Here is a 22,498-nt window from a genome sequence, read left to right on the forward strand (position 1 = left end):
TTTATTTCCAGATTATCAGGATTTTCGTTAATCCAGATCACATCCAGTCCCATCTGCTCTGAATAAATGAGGTTCTTGTGTACTTCAGATTAGAAGTCTATTAAAATGCTTGTCACTAAATATCTTGTAACGGATAATAGTAAATTATCCATATGAGAATGATATTACCTGAAAATTGCGCTATTATAGGAGACAGAGAATATTCATTAATGTCCTGAGAAGAAAGGAAACAGCATTTTTCATATTAACATTTAGCAGGGAGCACACAATGTGAACAAAACTATCATCATTTGTATGTAACATCCTCAAGCTTTGGTCCAACATAAAACTTGGTGGTCAAGACTAGGGAGAGAGAGCTGAAATCTCTTAACAGAAGCATTTCTCTCTTTTCATGACAAAGATAATTCTGACTCTGGAAACAGGAATATATAAGGATCAAAATATTTTGAGAGCTAAAGTAAGAATAAATTTTCCATGACACTAAAGAGATTATTTTAAATTTCAATAATAGAAATTTATGATCCCTTATGTAATAGAATTGCAACTGTAATAGTGGGAACAAAATAATAGCCATGATAACTTAATTTTAAGCAACAATGATATTTTCAACTTTAAATAAAAACCTTACATTATGTGATGTATTATTTAAATATTAATAAAATTGTTAGGAATGAAACATGATAAACTGACTTGGAGGACAACATAGGGGAAAGGAATGTTTATCTTGGAAAAAATAAAACCAGGTCACCTGCATTAAAATGATCTATTAACAAACTAGAGACTATACCATCTCCTGTCTTCAACTGCATAAGATATAAATATTTCTTGGTAAACAGATGTTTACAATACATTAATATAAAATAGATCAATTCTTTATGGCTTGAAAGTTGGTAATAACTTTATGCACTTTAAAAAAATTGTTGCTAACTTAATAAACATTAAATCTCCACTTTCTTTAATCATAAATGAAAGAAAAATTCCAGTCACTAACTGATTTTGCCATATTGGATTAAAAATTTGTTTTCATTTAAAATCAAATGGCATCATAAGTTAAAACAAAAATTACATTCTTAAGCCCTTAGTCCTACATTAATGATAGATTATGGGACAACATATCTGAAAACAATATCAGAAAGACATTTATCAGCCCTCTCTCCTTATTATTAAGCATGTCTCAGACACAGAGGTAAATACACATATACTGCTTTCCACTTTCAGGCTTAGTCCAAAATGCTTCAGAACGAAAAGGAAAATTTTCAAAAAATACATTCAAAGAATCATGACTATGATAATGAATAGTATACCATAAAACATTGATGACAGCACATAATATTTCTTGAAAGTAGCAAGTAATTGCAAATGATACGAAGTGATTGTCACCTTATAAAAAACTAAGCCTTTTCTTGTAACTTCACTGACAAAACACTGATACTGTTCACCATCTGTATCTGAAGCTACTTCAGGAATCAAAAGGAATATTTATCTTAAAATAATTTCATTTTGCTTAAAAATAAATACAGAATCTGGTTACTGGAATGACTACATAAAGTTAAGTAAATCTAAATCTATAAAATTCATTGTCTGTTTTATGTAAAGCTCTTGGTTATAAAAAGTGCTTGGAATTCATTAACTGTTTCTCTTCCATCATAAAAAAATCTGGATCCATGCCCTGAACCAGTTTTTTGGCACATTACAAAAATGACCTATTTTTTACCCTTTCTGAATCATGTCTTCAACAAAAGAAGCTTGAATGAAGACGTGATTCAGACCAAAAATTAAGGAAGAAAACACTGGAAGATTGAAAATACTTTTCTCTGTCACGCATCAGAGAACAGAAACTCACTCTCAGAAAGTAACACTTCAAGATCAGATGGGACGGTGTGTATGTTAGAGTCGATGTCGTCGTCTTTTTTGAGCTCAGGTTGAAGAGGAGGTAGCGGTACCTGAACAGGTGCTACCATAGCAGCTGCAGCAGATGTTGCCACTGCTGAAACCGTCTCTTTGGGAGAAGAATGGGACCTACGGTGACCACCACTAGTCCTTTTGTGATCCCTTTGCTTGAGCAGTAGGGCAGTACGAGGTCCAGCACCGCTAAGTCTTTTACGAGGATCTCTTTCTGTAGCTGATGATCGGCGATGATTACCATCTACTACAACAGCAGTACCCCCTTTATCTGCACGGCGAAGCTTCAGACTAAACTTAAACGGAGGTTTGTATACCACTTGCAGACGAACACGATCCTTATCCCCTGCTTTGTTCCCATTCTGTAAGTTTCCTGTACTAAGAGACTTGCTCTTCTCGGCAGCTAGTCTGTGCCTTGCTACTCTTGCTTTGGTTGGGCTTCGGACAGCGTGGCCGGAAGTCAGTCCTACAGGTGTGGATTTAGATTTAGGAATGATAGTTGATTCTACAGCCTGCTGAGAAGCAAGTAACCAGTTTTTAACCTTTCCTACAGGATCATTTTCTGGTACAGAGGTAGGACTTTTGTCCAGAACACCATTTTTTGGTAGATTCTCCTTATCCCCTTGCACTGCACTATAATCTATTACTTCCTTCTTCTTGCTCTTCTTCTTCACCTTTTGTTGAATTTTCTTCACTTTCCTAGGTGTTACTGCCACCTCAGGTGCTCCCTCAGTAGTTGGTTTCTTGATCACAGCTGAAGCATCTGCCACTATAGCTGGCTTCTTTTTCTTCTTCTTGATAGGTTTCTTAGTCTTGCAGGGCATACTTGTTGGGCCAAGACCATTCTTGGCATGGTGACGTCTATGTTTCTCTCTGGCCTCACGTACTCGTCGTTTGAGAGGAAGTTTGGAGCGTACTGCTGCTGGATGTACAGTCACCTGACCGTTCTCCCCCTCCGGCGGTAGACGAACAGTTTCTGTTGTTGAGCTGTGAATTATGGTGATGGACTTCAACTTCATGTTGGATCTCTTCCCTAGTAGTTTTGTGCTTGCCACCTGTACAAAGAACATATGTATTAATATGACAGTCAAAGCTGAGATATTTTACAAATTTTTTAAGTTGTTAACAAAGCAGTTAGAAACATGACTGATCGCTAAGACAAGAGGCAAGAAACAAAGGACAATAGACATTCATTTTCTAGCAAACATATATCAGCCAAGAGAAAGACACTCTCACATTAGTCCAAATACACAGGATGGAAAACAAAATTATGACAGTATGACTGTATATGTCACTTTATTCACAAACAAATAATATGGCTCGATGAGATTACCTGTTCAACAATACAGACCAAACCAAGTAATAGATGCCGAGCAAACTTCTGAAGATGCTTAGCGCCATCTCAATATAAAATGTACTTCACTTGGGAAACCACATAGACTTGTATCCTCACATGTAGATGATTGTATAGGAATAAATATCAGCCTGCGGTATAGTGTTTCAAGCCTCTTACACTTGTTATTGCAGTTGTGCAAGGTTAATAGCCAGTCATACTGACAAGGTCAGATATCACTCCATCATGTCCCAAACACATTTAATGGGAGAGTGGTCTGGCGATACTGGCTTGGGCAGTTGTCAATAACCAGAAATAGCATACTGTGTAGTAGCAGCAGTTGAGCATTATCCTACTGAAACAGTATAACACTTTCCTGTTCCAAGAATGGCAGCAGGATGGGTCGAACAATGTTGTGGATGTAGCTGGAACTGTTTAACGGATCCTCCACAAACACCAAAGATGAACAGAAACTGTAGCTTACTGTGCCCCACACCATGATGCCAGGAGTTGTGCTCATAATCAAGGGGGAATACATTCTAGAAGATGACACTCACCAGGTCGATATCACACACATAAATTACCACACTACCGAGCTCGATAGCTGCAGTCGCTTAAGTGTGGCCAGTATCCAGTAATCGGGAGATCGTGGGTTCAAGCCCCACTGTCGGCAGCCCTGAAGATGGTTTTACGTGGTTTCCCATTTTCACACCAGGCAAATGCCGGGGCTGTACCTTAATTAAGGCCATGGCCGCTTCCTTCCAATTCCCAGGCATTTCCTCTCCCATTGTCACCATAAGACCTATCCGTGTCAGTGCGATGTAAAGCAAATAACAAAGAAAAGAAAAAAAAAATACCACACTTGCATGAAGGTAGAACCTGCTCTCTTTAATAAACATACCAGAGCACCATTCCATTCTACAGGCTCAACACCACTGGAGACATGCAAGACTGGTGTGACAGAAGAAGAAGTCGGGCCAAAGCCACACATGTCCATAGTCCTGTTACAAGTAGATGGTTGCCAACCATCCATGTGCACACACCTCGTGTCACATTTGCTTGGATCTTTGCTGTACATTCATTAGAGTCTACCAGTGATCCCAAACAATACATCGATCCTGACTGCATCTTTACTATGCAACCGTCTTGAACTTAGTCTACGGCTGTGGGTTTGTTCAACTGACCTCCATTGATAACACTGCCATACTACAAATTCACCATGACCAATGTGTACAGCAATCCATTGATATGTCCATCCTACCTCTGAAGTCCCATGATGTGACTCCTTTCAAAGGGCTGTAATTGCAAAAAAAGAGCAAATAAATCATCTTTGAGGTATGGCTATAGCTTGACTGATACACATGTAACCTTCGAGGAGCATACAATACGAAATAGCGCTATGATGTTCTTGAAATATTCACCAGTTTAACTACAATCTTCCAGCATGTTACTATTTACCCATGCCAATTGGAACATCACTCTTTAAGGTGTTGCAATTTCATTCTTCTGGCAGTCTATATGTTGGGTTTATTGTTGGTTTGAACACTCAGGTTCTAAACAAGTATGAGATAAACTGGTAGATGCTCTCAGGACTTTGAACTACCTCCTGAGACTGTGGATGGGTAGAGTGTTATTTTCCCAGAACAACCAGCACTAAAATGCTAGAAACAATACAGGCCTCCAGAACCTAGCACCATACATACTCCACCAGGCCCAGCCGCAGCTGCCTGGTTGACAACACTAGGTTGGGCTGGGCCTGACATCTAGCTGTTGACCGACAAAGCAGGAGGTCTCAAGGCCAAGCTGTACCACACCATCTGTTAGTTGAAGTTGAGTGGGGTTATACGAACATGTCAGATATGTGATAACAGTCATGAGATATACTAGAGAACAGAAAATATTTCTCATTGAGATGTATCTTTTAAAGAAGTCTTATGAAAAATGTTTACATAGATTTTTTTCGTTGTTATCCAGAGTCAGCTTGACCGTCAAAATGTATCTACTGTAATGTGATCACTAAAAAGTGATGATATCTGAGTGAAGATGGAACTGAGTCTGAAAAACTTTATCCCAAGAATATGGCATGTTGTATGTCTATACTGTAGGTTCTACCTGTAAAGGCCTTAAAATGATCAAGTTTCACCTGTTCAAATTATTTGTGGTTCATAAATGTTATCATACTACTAACCTGGATGATGGAATTGTGGATCCCACACTTCTTTTTATGAGTGATAAAGCAGAATATTTTAAGGTCCTTCATTACTTACTGTGTCTCTTCAATTGTGACTGGAGGAATACCAACCAAGAGAGTTTGGGAGTGAGTATCCTTATTAACAGCTGCCAGGTTGCTGTATGGATCTTAATAACATTTTGAGGCTGTTTTCATTATATTGCTTCCATATAAATGGATTAAAGGAACTCTCAAAACAAAAGAAATATTGTACGAGTTTCAAAAAACAATTTCATTTTGTTTGTGGTGAATACCTACATTTTGATTTCAATTTATGGCACTACTGACATTTGTTATTACATTTCATACAAATAAATCACTTATATTTGTTCTTAGCTACTACCAAACTACACCAGGTAGCCTACTATCAATACTGGCAATATAAGGGATACTATAATTAACCAAAAGGAGACCAGTACCTCACAGTTCCTACTTTGAGAAATCCATAAGCATACTCCTTTCTTGTATCTAACCTGCAGAAAACAGTAGCAAACAAGAAAGTTAGGAAGCTGTTATGCTCTATAATTTATCTTCTATAATGGCTACAGTTACTGTCTAGCATTATAGTTATGCTACAAATCTTCTATAACTGAGAAAAGAATTTTCGTTTTTCATTTGCACATGAATAATGGTTAAATCAAGATCACAGAGTTAAATTTAGTGACACTGACCTCACAGAATGGATAAATGTTGCCTCTAACAAAAACAAAACCTCCATGGCGCTACAGCCCTTGAAGGGCCTTAGCCTACCAAGCAGCCACTGCTCAGCCTGAAGGCCTGCAGATTACGAGGTGTCACGTGGTCAGCACAACGAATCCTCTCGGCTGTTATCCTGGGCTTTCTAGACCGGGGCCGCTATCTCACCGTCAGATAGCTCCTTAATTCTAAACACGTAGGCTGAGTGGACCTCGAACCAGCCCTCAGGTTCAGGTAAAAATCCCTGACCTGGCTGGGAATCGAACTCGGGGCCTCCAGGTAAGAGGCAGGCACGCTACCCCTACACCACAGGGCCGAAATATTGCTTCTACCACATCATTATCTGTATGAAAATGGTATGTGTATTCCTTTGAAATAACTGGACCAATTACATCCAGCATAGATCTGACTCCTAAGTAGAATGGTCCAATGTCAAGACCCTCGGTTCCTGGCTGTGTTAGGGGTTTTAACCCTGTCTGGTTAATTCCTCTGAATTGTGTGTGCCCCAACACACTCCTCTTTATATACACACAGATATATGTAATAGTGAGTACATTCTCCACATAGAGTGGGCATCAGGAAGGGTATCCAGCCATAAAACAGAGCAAAGTTCACAGTCTGCATCCATGACTCGACCAGAATGTGGGAAAATCAGTGGAAGAAGAATAATTATATCCAGTTTAGGAAGTAACTTAGAACAATAAGTAAAATCTCACGTAACCCTTTCTAACAAATATGAGCATGTTATTCATTTAACCTCTTTGAAGAGAGAGAGAGAGAATATATTTACTTCATGTACTGCAGTAACACAGTGTTTTTAAACTTTAATATTGTGTCTTCCGGACATGTTTCCAAAAGTTATAAGGATGCAGAGATTCTATGGGGGAATAGTTTTGGATATCACATCCTATTTATGAAGGTACCAAATGTGACTCTATAATTTATGCAGAACAGACAAAGGCATTTTCTTGGAGCAACATGATATTCCTTCAGTATCATTATATCTGCCAAGGAAGTCTTGAAAGTGTTGGAAGGAAACAGCGTGCTTCTTTTTCTTCTTCTTCTTCTTCTTGTCCAGATACTGATGATCATCATGGTTATCTAATGTTGTTGACGGCCCTTCTGAAGAGCTTCATGGATGTCAGCCTGAATCACTGATGGAGGCTTACTAATCACAAAACATGATGGCATTCTGGACCTCATCTCCCAAAGATCCACCCTTGCAACACTAGTTTAAGAATATGCCGGTCTGAGTGGCTCAGATGGTTGAGATGCTGGCCTTCCAACCCCAACTTGACAGGTTCGATCCTGGTTCAGTCTGGTGGTATTTGAAGGTGCTTAAATACATCAGCCCCGTGTCAGTAGATTTACTGACACATAAAAGAAATCCTGTGGGACTAAATTCCAGCACTTCGGCATCACTATTATTATTTATTATTATAAATTTAAGGATGCAATATTTCTCCATGTCGCTGTTTGACTATGTTCAATTCTTCTTTGTTGTGACCGATCCTCTCAGACTGTGGCATTGGTCACATGGACAACCTATGATATTCTCAACAGTTTTCTTTAGATCCACATTTTGAATGTTTTAATTTTCTTTCCAATATTTGAGCTAGTGTCAAAGTTTAAGCTCCATATAGTAATACCAGGTAAATGTAGCACTTCATTATAACTACGAAGGATGCTTTTTAAATAAGGACCATTTTTAAATATGGCTGCTGTAGTGCTTCGATTGTTGTTCAGAGCTTGCGCGCTCAGTACGTACATCTGTAGGCTAGCCACAAACACCATTATGGAAGCATTTGCCCATATTTATGTTTGTTTGTGTGTATTGAAAATGCCTCTGACAATGAACAGTCCTGCCAAGTGTGAAGTACGCACTGTGATTCGATTTTTAAATTGAGAAGGCGTGAAGGCTGTTGAAATTCATCGGCAAACTAATGAAATGTATAGAGAACACACTATGAGCGAAGGAATGGTAAGAAAATGGGTTAGAGCATTTAAAGAAGGTCGTACTAATGTCCACAACGAGCAGTGTAGTGGGCAACCGTCTGTCAATACTGAAGACTTGGTGCAAAAAGTTGATGCAAAGGGTCAATAAAACAGATGCTTTACAATTTCGTCATTAAGTTATGAGCTGCCTGAAATTTCAAGGAGTGTTCTTTATGAATTGTGTCTGGACGCTTAGATTACCAGAAGTTGTGCTCACGCAATCCAAAACAAACAGCTTGTTATGCTCACAAGGGAGATTCTTTTGCTTCATGACAATGTGGACCTCACACGACTAATCGAACCCGAGACCTCATTGCTTCATTTGGTTGGGGACAATTTGATCATCCTCCGTTTAGTCATGACCTAGTGTCTAATGACTACAACTTGTTCCTGCACCTGAAAAAGCATTTAGGAAGTCAATGCCACGACGATGGTGATTACCTAAAAACGACCGTGCGGCAGTGGCTGGAGCATCAGGCGGCAGATTTCTTTTTTATTTTGCTTTACGTTGCACCGACACAGATAGGTCTTATGGCGACGATGGGACGGGAAAGGGCAAGGAGTGGGAAGGAAGCGGCTGTGGCCTTAATTAAGGTACAGCCCCAGCATTTGCCTGGTGTGAAAATGGAAAACCACGGAAAAACATTTTCAGGGCTGCCGACAGTGGGGTTCAAACCTACTATCTCCCGAATACTGGATACTTGATATCTATGTCTACTGGATACTGGCCGCACTTAAGCGACTGCAGCTATCAAGCTCGGTGGGATTTCTATGTGGATGGAATTCAGAAGCTGGTTTCACAATATGACAAGTGCTTTGATATGCCTGGAACTTACGTTGAGAAATAGTATAAGGCACAGGCTTACATGTCAAAAAAAAAAAAATTAAAAAATTGCATTACTTTTTTCCTACATCAAAACGGTACTTACTTAACTTTGGTGGAGAGACTCAGGTCTCTGCAGCACAGAAAGTGTTTCATTCTGGTGAAGGTGGATATTGCAGTTTCTATTCGAGATTTAATTTCAACATAGTGATCCCTTTGTTCATTGAAGCTACTTCCCAAATAGATGAAATTCTACACTCTCTCTATTTATTCATTTCCAGCCATAAATGTTCAATGAACCTCTGAGTGACTTGATCTTCCCAATGTTCAGCTCCAAGCCATGCATTTTATTCGCTCTTCTTATACTGTCCACTACTTCCGTTGCAAGGAGCAAACAATCCTCAAAAGATTGTTGTTCCTATGGCTTCTTCAAAATTTATCCATTTTCTGACATTTTAAAAAACTCTATTTATTTCCTTGATGCCTTTGTTGGTAGGATGTAGTGTTTACAGTGCACTAAGTTTTCTGGTATGGTCTAGAATAAACTTGTTACTTTCACTGACCTGTCTCAGTCTCATCCTTGGCTTTGACAATATGAAAGTGATGGAGTGATGAGCAATGCTAGTGATACCATTCCTTATGCAGCCAGTGCCTGTTATGAATGGTATGAAAATATCACTCATGGGGTCAGTTGGTATAGGCCTATGCATTTCAGTGGGCCTGGCAGACTGATATGTAATAGCAACTTCTGGGCTGGTGAGGAGAGCAACGGGAAACTACCACACTCCTCATTTTCCTAGTATGCCTCTTCAGTGACACCTAGGATATCTATGACAGCTGTTGGTGGAGCTCTGGAGGATCAAACCAGCCTTCGGGCTGAATACCCAACATACATACATACAAGAAAAAAGATGAAGGAGAGCAGCAATTGGCTCTTGTTACACCTAGGAAGGTTTGGTACATCATCTTTCTTAAATATCAAGTAAGTGGGAAGAAAATGTGAATATAGGTAATCTGCATCTATTACAATTATAGTAAAATTTCTATAGCTGTTGTATTTTACCACTGCTAAGAGTGAAATCTTAAAAAGTGTATAAAGGCTCAATATATGACTGCAGGGAAAAAGGTATAAGATTTTAGATTGCAAAAGAGGTGTGTTGTCTTAGATTAGGGCATCCAGTTGAAAGGTGAAATAATCAGACCACACTTTTTTTACAGTTTGTGATAATGTAATTCTGAGGAGGAAAAGTCTGGCATTTAAAGATATTTTCAGAATCAAAGCCAAAAATTGACAATGCACTTGATAGCCTATTGAACAGTTGTAATCAAAATGGTATGTAATGGTCCAGAGGAGTGATGTAGATGCCTAAGAAGCAGTAAGATGAAATCCTGGTGGACAAGGTTGACCAAGAACCAGGAGGCTAGATGGAGATGAGAGAGATTTATGGAAGACAGGATACAGAAATTGGAAAGTACTAGCATGGGATTAAGATAAAGGGTGGAAGACAGTTGAAGAGACTAAGGTTTATGAAAGACTGTACAGAAGAAGAAGAATTGTCTGATGAAGTCACTCTTTCTCACTGTAAGAGGAAACAATGCCCATTGTCCTGCTAGAATACTAACAGACACTGCCTCCCTATGTTCTTATGTATTGTCTATGAGTCAACATTGACTTCTTCTTTTCCTATAACTTTAGCCACATATGTGGGGTTGCAGGTGTGAACTATGTTGCACATGTGAATTTAGTGCTGTTTTATGGCCGGATGCCCTTCCTAATGCCAACCCTACTTGGAGGGATGCAATCACCATTGCATAATTCTGTGGTGGTTGTTAGTGTGGAGGTTTTTCTGAATATAAAGAGGAGTGTGTTGGGAACAAACACAAACACCCATTCCCCAAGCCGGAAGAATTAATCGCATGAGATTAAAATCCCCGACCTGGCCGGGAATCAAAATCAGGACCCCCAAACTGAAAACCTCAACGCTGACCATTCAGCCAATGAGCCGGACAGGAGTTAACATTGACTATTATGATAAATTAATATTTGCTTTCATTTTAAAATAAAATTGAATAATAAAGATCTAAAATAAAACTGGAAGGTTACTAGTTGAAAATCTAAAAGATGCCACCTATCTTCCAAAAGCTGAGCAGTGGATGGTTAATTGTTTATGGAATGAAGAACGCCTTCTGATATCATGGCACATTTATCTCACATGATTTTCAAGTGAAAGTTGATACTGTTTTCCCTTTCATTTAGTATTGAATAATTCCATATGCTTATTAACATTTTCACTATGAGCTGTCCGAGCAGCTTGCCAATGCTGGGGCCCAGCCATTTTTAGAAAGCCTCCTACTTAACTGCTGAGTCCTATATGTATGCATATTAAAGAAATCATTACTAAGAAAAATATTTACAAAAGGCAAAGAATAGTTTTCCTCACTTTTTCTTTTACACTTCTACATACGTCAAATTTTGGAGCTGATGGACGACAGAAAGGAAACTTGGTCATTGTTCCTGTCCAGATTACTATTCACCCTTCCAGCACTTTAACTGCACACATAATCACACATACTATTATTACTACAAAATTGACGCATTTGAAGCTTTGTCTATTACATAACCACCATCACTTGCTATTTTACTCAGTTTGAGAAGCACCAAAATTGGCTTTTAAAAAATTAAAAGAACACAAAGGGAGAGTTGTACAGTGTCGAGTTAAGAGGACACTTGAGTCGTCTACTGGAAGTAATAGAAACTTCTAGGTAGAACTCTTCTGGTCTTCAAAAACACAAGCATATTGGAGCGCGCTACACTGAATGAGTGCTAAACAATTTTACTCCTCTCTGGGCCAAAGAAGATGCTGTGCTTAAATGACCATACTCCTCTACGAGAGCGAAGGTGTTAACAATATCATATACTGACTGCCATACAGAAGTGTAGCCTTCTACTTACAAGCAGTAGAGTATGCTGGTATGCCAATTTATACATGTAAATTAATCCATAGTTAGAGTCCAAGTGATGAAATTACCTTCATATCATTGTTTACTAGTTGTATACAACATTAAAATAAGGCTTTGTTGAGGTAGAAAATACAATCTAGAATAATTAGAAATAATTCAAAGGCACTACATGCACTGCCTTAAAATTTCACTATATAGCGGAAATCAAGTCAGTAATTCCTCAACAAAAACAATGAATCCACTCCAATTTATAAGAATACAGAGCCGTAATGAGACAGTTCATCAAATGTGACCCATTGCTCAGAAAGGGACCTAAAGTCAAATTTTTCATTTTTTACAGTTTTGTGGTTCTAAAACTGGAATATACTGAGCATTAAAGAAAGAAAAAAAAGATGCTTCTAGGTGCCATACTTCAAAAGAGATTAATTATTGACTGTTGCTATTAAGACAACTGTATTTTAATACGCAGCTTTCACTAATTTTCCTACCAATTGTACAAAGTTTTCATGACACTGAGTGGCAAAGACTTGAACTGCTGTTTTACCTAGTTTGTTAAGAAGATCTATAGATAGTGCAAGAAGTCAAAACATAGAAATGAAAGTTTTACACTCCAGACACTTTTATTCAGCTCTGCTGTAAAATTTCCATTGCCGACTTTGGATCTCTTTCTGCACAACGGGTTACAAATGATGACATCCAGCATATGTCTCAATACATTTCTACTGTCATAACATTAATATATAAATCAATGAGAGAGAACTACGAAGCAAGGTGAGAACACAAACAAAGAATAAACACAATGACAGGCAAGCAAGAGCAATGGGTGTAAGAGAAAGGTGACAGGTGGTGGTGGTGGTGATTATTGTTTTAAGAGGAAGTACAATTAGGCAACCATCCTCTATATAACACTAATCACAGAGAAACAATGGAAGGAATCTGACACTTCAAAAAATGAAGGTATCAACCAAAGAAAGACAAGGGTGACAAAGGGTGTGAAAATGAAAGACTCCATATGGCTCGAATGTTCTACTACTGCCAGGGTTGGAAAAGTACAAGAGTTGACGAAGGGAGGTCGGACAGAATAGATGAAAGTGAGGAGCCTGGCACAAGTAAGTGAAAATAATGCTAGGACTCAGCTAAGGACCCCGTGGTCACCAACCCACCCTTCCAAGTTAAAAGCCCCTTTTAACAAACGATGAGACAAGGATAAACATCCAAGTACAAAAGAAGAAGGACAATGAATGTGGATAGAGCTTCCCTGACAAGGTTGGGAAGCTGAAACAAGTACATCACAGACTGAGAATAACAGCTTTTATTTAATCCTTGCATTTCTCACCCAGCATCCTAGTTTCTATCTTTGATGTATATTTGTACAATGGTTTGATCCTTTTTTATTACATATGGTATATGTCCAATATACCATTAAAATTGTTGACGGCAAAAGGAATCTGGCATGCTTCTACATGTCGCACACTCTAGTTGTAACATGTGATTCATGCTTGGTTATAAATTTTTAGTGGAGTGAATCAAGCCAAGTCAAGTACAGAAGTACATTGAAATATAATTGAACTCTGTGCAAAATGATTTACAAGGATTTACAAGGATTTATACACAATGGAGAGTAAGTCTTCCACGTATGTGTAATAGGCTAGGGTCCATTCCACATGTCAGTGTAGTTGTTTGCCTTCTAGCGCTGGGAATATATAATAGCTGGCACAAAACCTTGTAGAAAACTACAGTGCATAAAGAAACTTCTTCCTCACTGCTGGACTCAGGCTACAGAGGCTGTTAAGTCCTCAGCAGCAGCATCTGGGTCATCTCATTGCACAACACTGCTATTCCTAGTTGTATGGCGACTGGGAAATCACAGCATGTCATTAGCGATATTAGAGATTCAGTAACAAGAGTGTCTGGTTGAAACAGCAATATTATATACAGAGAGGAGGTTTTCAGTGGAGCACAATTTCTACCCAGGTGATTTTACAGAAAGTGTACAAATTTCATTTCATTTCATAAGTTGCAAATGATTGCACTGTGATATGGTACACAGTCTGGTAACACAGTTCTGTGATACCACCAATGTACATGATGTACTGAGAAGTGAGACAGTCTTCCAGTTTTAACTTGGAAAAAATTGATAAATTTTACAATGCAATGTTGCAAAGCCTGACAAATCAATGAGGAGATTAGTGCAACAGTCTTCTGTGTCATTATAGACAGCATATAAGGCTGTAGCAAGAAATCTCCATTTTCATGGTATGAATTTACAGCCTTCAACATGTGGGTAAGCACTTCCAGCATCTACTGTAACACATCATCACTGAACATGTGAAAACTGCTTTGTGACAATTTTGTATGAGAAATACCAACCTGCAGCACAAATATCATTAAAGAATGAGAAATCTTTGCAGGGGGTGTTATTAAAGGGTAGTAGGTAAAGTGGCACTTCACCAATTGATTTTACCAGAATTACTTTTCGTTTCCTTATCACGTATGTTGGTTTTAATAGAAAGATATTTCTGTATTTTTGTACTGTGCGGGACTCGTACTGTTCTGGCAGGGAGCATAGTGGGGTTCTGTTCTGACCCCAGTGACTGTAGAAGTGAACAAGTCAACAAGTCTTCCTTTCACGCTGCTCCACCTCTGTGAAGCGGAGCTTAGCTCAATGGTTGTTACAAAAAATTCAGTGTTCATTATAATATACACTGCATTCTGTACCATTTTCTAGAGATGTCACTCACTTCAGTTTGTCTGCAGAGTGTGGCAGAGAGGCGTATGGTGAAGTAGGTGATGCGAGAGTATATTTCTACTTCCACTGTAGAAGCTGTGTTGTTTAAAATATGAATCCTGTGTTCCACAAGACACATCACTTAAGGAATGAACACTCTGTTTTATATGTTGATGAGAATTACAGACAGATCTCCATTGAAAAAATGTTAGACATTTTTCATGAAGTTAAGGACATTTTTATGGATGCTTATAAATTGTTCTCCCTTATTCTGGCTATCTTTTCTGATATAGCATCTGTGGAAAGAAGCTTTTCTTGTCTGAAACATTTACAAACATACCTCAGGAATGTGATTTCAGAAGATAAACATTTTTGTATTTTTGTATCCATCCCTTGGTACAGGCCAGAACAAAGTGTAGCTCCCACCGAAGTCCCATTCTCATCCATGGATGTGACAATATGGAAGCTGCTGGGGTATGGGTGGTGCTGAGTAATGATATTCGGAGCACAACTAGTGTCTGAGTGTTATGAAAGGTGTTGCTCATAGGATCAGTCGTGCTGCAGTAGCACCTTCTGGTCCAGTGAGGAAAGCAATGGCAAACTACTTCACGCCTCATCTTGCCTAGTACGACTCATTTGGGCTCTGCCATTGGTTTTTGCAGTTTCCATATAACTGCATAACCTTTGGTAGTGCTATTTGAGGATCCAACCAGCCTCTGGGCTGATGACCTAACAGACAGACACTGCAATTAATGAAAAATCAGCCACTCCATGAAGACATCACTGATAATTTTGCAGCCTTAAAGGAATGAAGGATCAATCTGGTATACAAGAAATAGGTGAGTTCAATTACTAGATAAGTACGAGTAAATATAGATTGTTTTCCTACTAGCTTTTCACCAAACTTTTACAGCCACAAGCTAACACTGATTCTTTGATGTAATTCTGAACTTTTAAATTTTAATCTGAAATATTTCACATGGGGGTTTTGCAGGATGACATATACCATAGTTTATTCTTTCTTCTTTCTTTCTTTCTTTCTTTCTTTCTTTCTTTCTTTCTTTTTCCTTTCTCCATTAGGGTCTTATAGGGACCACGTGACACTTTCAAAGCTTCATCCTTTGTTGTTTCTTCTTCTTCCTCCAATACTCCTTCATCTGCTCATCATGTCTCCTTTTCATCTCCTCAGACCATTTTGAGCTTGTTTTCATTCCCTCCTGACCTTGGAATCCTTCCATTTTTAACACTTTCTTTCTAAAATTCTTTCTCACTGTTGCTGTTTCTTCTCTTATACGTCATTGTTTCTTTCCAAATCTTTCTTGACTTCATGAATCCAGGTTGTTGTTGACTTCTTGTTCCAAAGATATTTGAAGATCTGTTTCATTAACCTGTTTTCATCCATTCCGTATAAATGTCCAAAAAATAATCACCTCTTCTGCATTGTTTCTGTTATGTTTTCTATGTTCCATTATATTTCATAATTACTTCTTGATTTCTAGTTCTTAGTAGACCGAGTATTTACCATATAATTTTTTTTTTCCCAGTACCCTTCTAATTTATTCAGCTTGTAATTCAGTACTAGACATTCACTCGCGTATAGGTATTCCTGTTTGTATTCTGAGGTTTTTAGATAAACACTTTTGTTGTAAATATTCCTAGTTATACTGTATGCTCTTTCTTCTACTGCAGACTTTTCCAAACCATTTTCTTGAATTGTTTCTCTCAAATACCTGAATTTCTTTACTTTCCTTGTTCGACTAATTTATGTTTTAGAAATTCTGCAGCATTTTAAATATTTGTCATAAATTTACTTTTTCTATAGAAATTCTTAATCCTGTTCTACTGAGTATTTCTTCCAAGAGACTGACCTGTAGAGCCTATTGCTGTATTATGCTGCATTGCTGCTGTATGGCAAAATCATCTGCAAACACTGTTTTTTAATAAAAAGAAGAAGAAGAATTGTCATAGTTATCTCCATCTGCAGCATATCACCCATTCATACAGGCTGAGTATTTAATAACATGTAGGCCTAATGCAATTCAATAAACTTTGATTCATTCCTAAGCTCGTACTAATAATTCCAGCATTTAAGACAGGACACATCATTGCCGATAAATATGAGATTTGATAATCACTAACAAAGTCATCAGTTTCTGACAATAACCTCAACAAATGCACAATACAGAATAGTACTGTACAGCTAGCCACTGATTAACTTACAAAAACTAAATTAACAATGAAAATAATATTCAGGAAATAAACACATAAATACATAAAGCAACAACAACTAACACAACACCACTCTGAATAATGTTACCAAAGCAACTGAGAGCTAGCCAACCCACATGGTGATAGCTTCCTTAAATGTAGCATCGCTGTTATCATTACCATAGCAACAGACTATTTTCAAGCAGCGTTAGTCAACTTTTTCTCGCTCGTGGCGCTAAACATGGGACTCCAACTCTTGTGAGCCTAAGTATAGCTCTTTACCTAAGTTCACAACCATGAGCCACCAGGGAGTTTCTTAGTTATAGCAAGGTATGTTCCAAAGTGGGAAGCGCAATGAACTGCCAAGTTAAAGCTGCTTAATGGTCCATAAGCAGCCTTCAATTTACTGCTTAGGAACTTCCTTATGCACTGTAGGTGCCATTGTTCAGGAGCAATGAAAAAGGGAAACTCTCTAACTTTTCCAGTTCAATCAACTCAAGCTATGGTGACTTCAAACTGTGATTCTGATTCTCAAGGAGGAAAAATACTTGGATGGTACTTTCTTCTCTTTTACAACAAATGTACCATACCTTTCACGTTTCTACAGAAAACATGTTGTCTACATATTTATGAACATTACTTCCAATTTATTCATATAGATCTCATGAGGTTGCAGTCAAATCGTGATTATACCTTCTTAAACCTAACTTTGTAATTCCATCACACTGGGCAGTGCATTTCTCTACAGGTTATATGAGCTTCATTACAAAACGCAGCTGCAGTCTACTTACAGAACACACTTACGTACTTGGACCACATTTTGACCGCAGAATCTAATAAAGAAATAATAAAATTGTGTATTAATATTATCTATTAGAAATCAAAAGATGGGTTTCAAAATTAAATGCACAGCTGGATATGTATGTTTGATCCTACTGTGGAGGTCACCACAGAAAATCATATAATATTTATGATATATTTAGTCAAAAGAAATCTGACTTCTCATATACTGTTAACTTAATCAAGGCTACAATCACTTTCATTTAAATGAAGTTCTTATCTTCATTCATTCTCTGCCATTCTAATTTTAAAATTTAGGTAATCAAAATATTATATTCTGTAATTAAATTGTTTATAAATTAACAATGAGGATACAAAAGGGCAGTTAGCAAGACCAGATGGATTAATAACTCGTTAACTTTACCATACACCTTTGAACATGATTGATTGGTGTCTAAATGCAGGATGGTACTGTACTAGCAAAAATGAAGAACATTTAATAGACTTCATTCCAACAGTTTAATTGTACAAGTTTCTTGCCTTATACTGCCCAAAAGACTGAAACATTTTTCTTCCAACCAACTCTTGTGTCCCAACAGAGTACGTAGGTGGTTTGAAAAGTTCTCGGAATGTACTAGAATTAAGTATCTTACCTCGGTGGAACTGCTTTTATTTTTCAACATAGTTTCCCTGTAGACTAATGCATTTGGTCCAGCAATGTTCCAATGCCTTGATCCCATCTTGAAAATGAGATTCCTCCAGGCCTGCAAAATACCTCTTCAATTCAGCTGTCAGTTCTTGCCTTGTAGAAAATCTCCGTCCACCAAGGAAAATTTTCAGCTTGGTGAATAGATGAAAGTCTGACGGTGCCAAATCAGGTGAATAAGGTGGATGTGGCAACAATTCGTACCCCAGTTCATGTAGTTTTGCCATGGCAATAACACTTGTGTGCGGCAGAGCATTGTCCTGATGAAAGATGACCTTTTTCCTTGCCAAACCAGGCCTTTTTTCGTGTATCTTTTCTGGTAGCTGGTCTAGGAGGTTTGCATAGTATTGCCCCATAATTGTTTGGCCAGTAGGAAGATAATCTATCAGCAGAATGCCTTTTGCATCCCAGAAAACTGAGGCCATGACCTTTCCAGCCGAACGCACTGCCTTTGCTTTCTTTGGTGGTGGTGAATCAGCATGTTTCCACTGCTTTGACTGCTGTTTTGTCTCTGGGGTATAGTAGTGGACCCAAGTTTCATCTGTAGTCACAAACCGGCGCAAAAAATCTTGTTGGTTGCACTGAAAACGGGCCAGACTTTGTTCGGACATTTCCAATCTGGTGCGTTTATTGTCCAATGTCAAGAGCCATGGCACCCATCTTGCGGATAATTTTTTCATACCCAATTCTTCGGTTAAAATATAATATACCTGTTCAGAAGACATCCCTACAGCTTCAGCAATCTCCAGCACTTTCAGTTGACGATCCTCCATGACCATTTTATGCATTTTTGCGATAAATTCTGGGGTCGTAATACTTTTTGGCTGTCCACTACGCGGATCATCATCCAAGCTCTCCCGACCAAATTTAAACTCGCTGGTCCACTTGGCAACAGTTGAAAATGAAGGAGCAGAGTTTCCCAGTGTGTTCTGAAAGTTGGCATGAATTTCCTTTGCTTTCATACCTTTCTTTACAAAGTATTTGATCACTGCTCAAATCTCAGTTTTTTCCATTGTCACAAATCACTACGCGGGAACAACAACAAAGAGTCGTCACTACCACACTCCTGCAGCTAAAGCACTGACGCGCCACGTGTTCACTCACAAAGGATGTGTGATTATTGCGCGGGAATCTCATTGCTCTAGCACTGACATCTAGCGGTGATTCCGAGAACTTTTCAAACCGTCCTCGTACATGTTAACTAAATAAATTCTAATTTATCAGCTGTCTTTCAACATGTATAAATTGTAAGTTACCAGCTGTCTTTCTGCATGTATACCACACACACCATTTTTCTATAAATATTCAGTCAAAAACCTTGATACACATTATACAGAGTTGTCCACTAGCCCCTCAAAATTTAATTTTGTGCAACCCAAAGTGTATAGAAATCCTAAATATATAGATATGGTTCCTATGTGGGACTGGTATAGTGGGCAAGCCTCAGTTGAGTAGCCAGTCATATCCTGTGCCGTGTCTGGGCGAGTGGATGATGCAATAACCACTTGACCCATACAGCTTGCCCAGTAAAGTCATGGTCTTGGCAAGTTTGCAATAAACTTCCATACAGTGTACAGTATGATTGCTTCTTATACAGCAATAATTGATCAGTTTATGCATTTTATGGCATATAATTTAGTGTTGAACAGTGTATTTTTATGTGCTGTAGATTTGGAAAGCATAAATCTGATGGGAGAGTGAGAAGAGAATTCCCTAGACAATTTCCTGCAACATGAGTGCCAACACGTTACGGAATTAGGAAAATTGTGAATAAATTAAATGTTCAGTGCTAAAAAAAATAAGTTAAACAACTGACTGTCTCAACTGACAAAATAAATCAGGATATTTGTATAACTTGAACAATACCCCACAAAATATTTCAGGAAAAAGGTAAGGTTCAGCAAAGTGAGGTTTTATATTCTGTACAGTGGGTGGCAAGAAAACTGAAAAATATTTCAAATCTCCCCTCATTTTTTACTGAAGATGGTTCAAACAAGCCGAAACATGTTTGAATTTGTCTACTCCGTCTAATGAGGGAATATTTATTGTATTGAATTAGGAGGATACTCTCATTTTTCACCTTTGTAAAGTGAAAACCGTCAATACGGAATGATTCTAATATCTTACAAAGTCAAAGTCACAGAAAATTTAAGCTGCAAGAAAACATTATTACAATTGGTCTCTTCAGTCTGTCAACAGCAGAGAATTAAATTCAGAAATAGTGTTGTTTTCTGATGAGGCATAGTTTTATTTGCATGAATGTTTTTTGTTGCAAAATAACCAGTATTGGTCATGTGAGAAACCAAGAATAAATCATTAAACTCCACTTCATAACCTTAAAATAGGAGTATGGCATGCTATTAGCACTAAACAAATTGTAAGGCTGATTTCTTTTAATAACACCATTAACTATCCATTAATTATTAACACCATTCTGACCGATACACAGAATTAATACTGAACGAGTTTCTACCTTAACTGACTGAACAGGAAAGGTCGCTTGGATATTTCCAGCACTTACCACTCATAATTCAATTAATGCAGTGCATAATGTTTTTGGGGACTGAATAATTAGAGCAGACCAGCTTGCTCTCCCAGTTTAATGTCTTGCAACTTCTATTTATAGGGTAGTTTGAAAGGAAGAGTGTATAGAATTAACATTTGCACCCTGAAAGAACTGAAAAATGCAATTCGTACTGAAACTGAAATTCAAGAGGATAAACTGGGGCAAATATTCATCTACAGGATGAGGAGTAAGGGATTGGAATAATTTATCAAGAGAAATGTTCAATAAATTTCCAAGTGTTTTGAAAACATTTAAGAAAAGGAGAGGTAAAAAATTGATAGGGAACCTTAAATACAGATCATTGATAACTGACTGAATTTTGAAGATATCATCACATACTATGTCCTGTCTATTAGCTGAGGGAGAACAATGTTAACACTTACTGTAATAGGGTAAGTTTAATTCTTTTTCTATCTGTTTGTCTATCTGGTTTTCAATATGATTGTCCCTTCATCAAAGTTGATGGGTTTTCTACAGAACAGTGTGATGGTGACCATGTTCTTGTTTGCCAACATGCGGTGTGCAGGAAGGATGGCAGCACTTGTGGGACTTGCTCTGTATAATGACATGATGGGTTTAAGCTCAACAATACAGACAGAATTATTTACACCAATTGTAATATTCAATGATAGGAATTGCAATAAATGCATGAAACAATCACGGTTATGAATAATACTTGCATTACAACACCTATGAATAGGCCATGTAGACTGCGAGATTCCTATTGACTGCTAAGCTTTGACCTACCTAAGGCAGCAAAAGCACACACCTGTATGGTTAAGAAACCAGTTTGTGCAGAGGCTGGTTGAAATACCAGACAGTACTTCTTATTTTTTACTGGCTATTGGTTTAAAGATGATATGGGCACATAGGTAAAAAGGTACATTGGATGTTAACCCTAGAATACCAACATACGTAAACTTAATGTGTATGCGTCATATAACTGTGCACTGCTCCTTCCCACCTTACCCCCACCAGACATCCCTGCAGTGCTTTCAGTGGTCAGTGTGGTTGATGTCACCACAGTGTTTAGATGCACAAGTGAGGAGCAGATGCCAGGAAAGTTCATTTTCTGTAAGTCACTGCACCTATTTTACGTATTGTTAGTATTAACGCATTATTGTTGGTACGTAAAAATGATGTATTATTAATATGTAACAGGTACTTGGATATTTTCATATGTGGGTAGGTTGCTCATTCCGGATGGTTGCTTTGTAGTTATTAGGCATGTGACTTTCCAGGACACAATGGATAAACGAAGAGAGAAACAGGAGGAGTTCATTTGCCGTATTCTTGACGAGCTGGATGGAGATGAGAGCGGGGAAGACAACCATTTATAAAGTGAATCAGAGCACGAAGACTCCAATGATGATCCAAATTATTCACCCCGTGATGATGATTCTGAAGATAGTTTTGACTGTGATCCAGATTTATGAGCTTCTGTTGAAATTCAGCAAATTGAGCAGCTATCGAAAGGGAAATCTCGAAAAGGAACTAAGGAGAGAGTAACAGAAGTGACTACTTCAAACAGCACACCTTCAGTCTCTCAACCTTTAGAACAGCTTTTTGT

The 22,498-nt window shown here is 38.1% G+C and overlaps 1 protein-coding gene across 1 annotated transcript in view; it reads right to left on the reverse strand.

Annotated features, from left to right (window-relative positions):
• Positions 1 to 320: 320 nt before the first annotated feature.
• Positions 321 to 22,498, reverse strand: part of Kul (Kuzbanian-like) — a 1,041,359-nt gene continuing 1,019,181 nt past the window's right edge. The window contains exon 14 of the mRNA XM_067141147.2: positions 321 to 2,957. Within this exon, the coding sequence (XP_066997248.2) occupies positions 1,818 to 2,957 (1,140 nt within the window). The 3' untranslated portion in view covers positions 321 to 1,817. The remainder of the gene's footprint in view (positions 2,958 to 22,498) is intronic.

Source organism: Anabrus simplex, chromosome 1 (genome assembly GCF_040414725.1).
Source record: "Anabrus simplex isolate iqAnaSimp1 chromosome 1, ASM4041472v1, whole genome shotgun sequence".
Classification (NCBI taxonomy): Eukaryota; Metazoa; Arthropoda; class Insecta; order Orthoptera; family Tettigoniidae; genus Anabrus; species Anabrus simplex.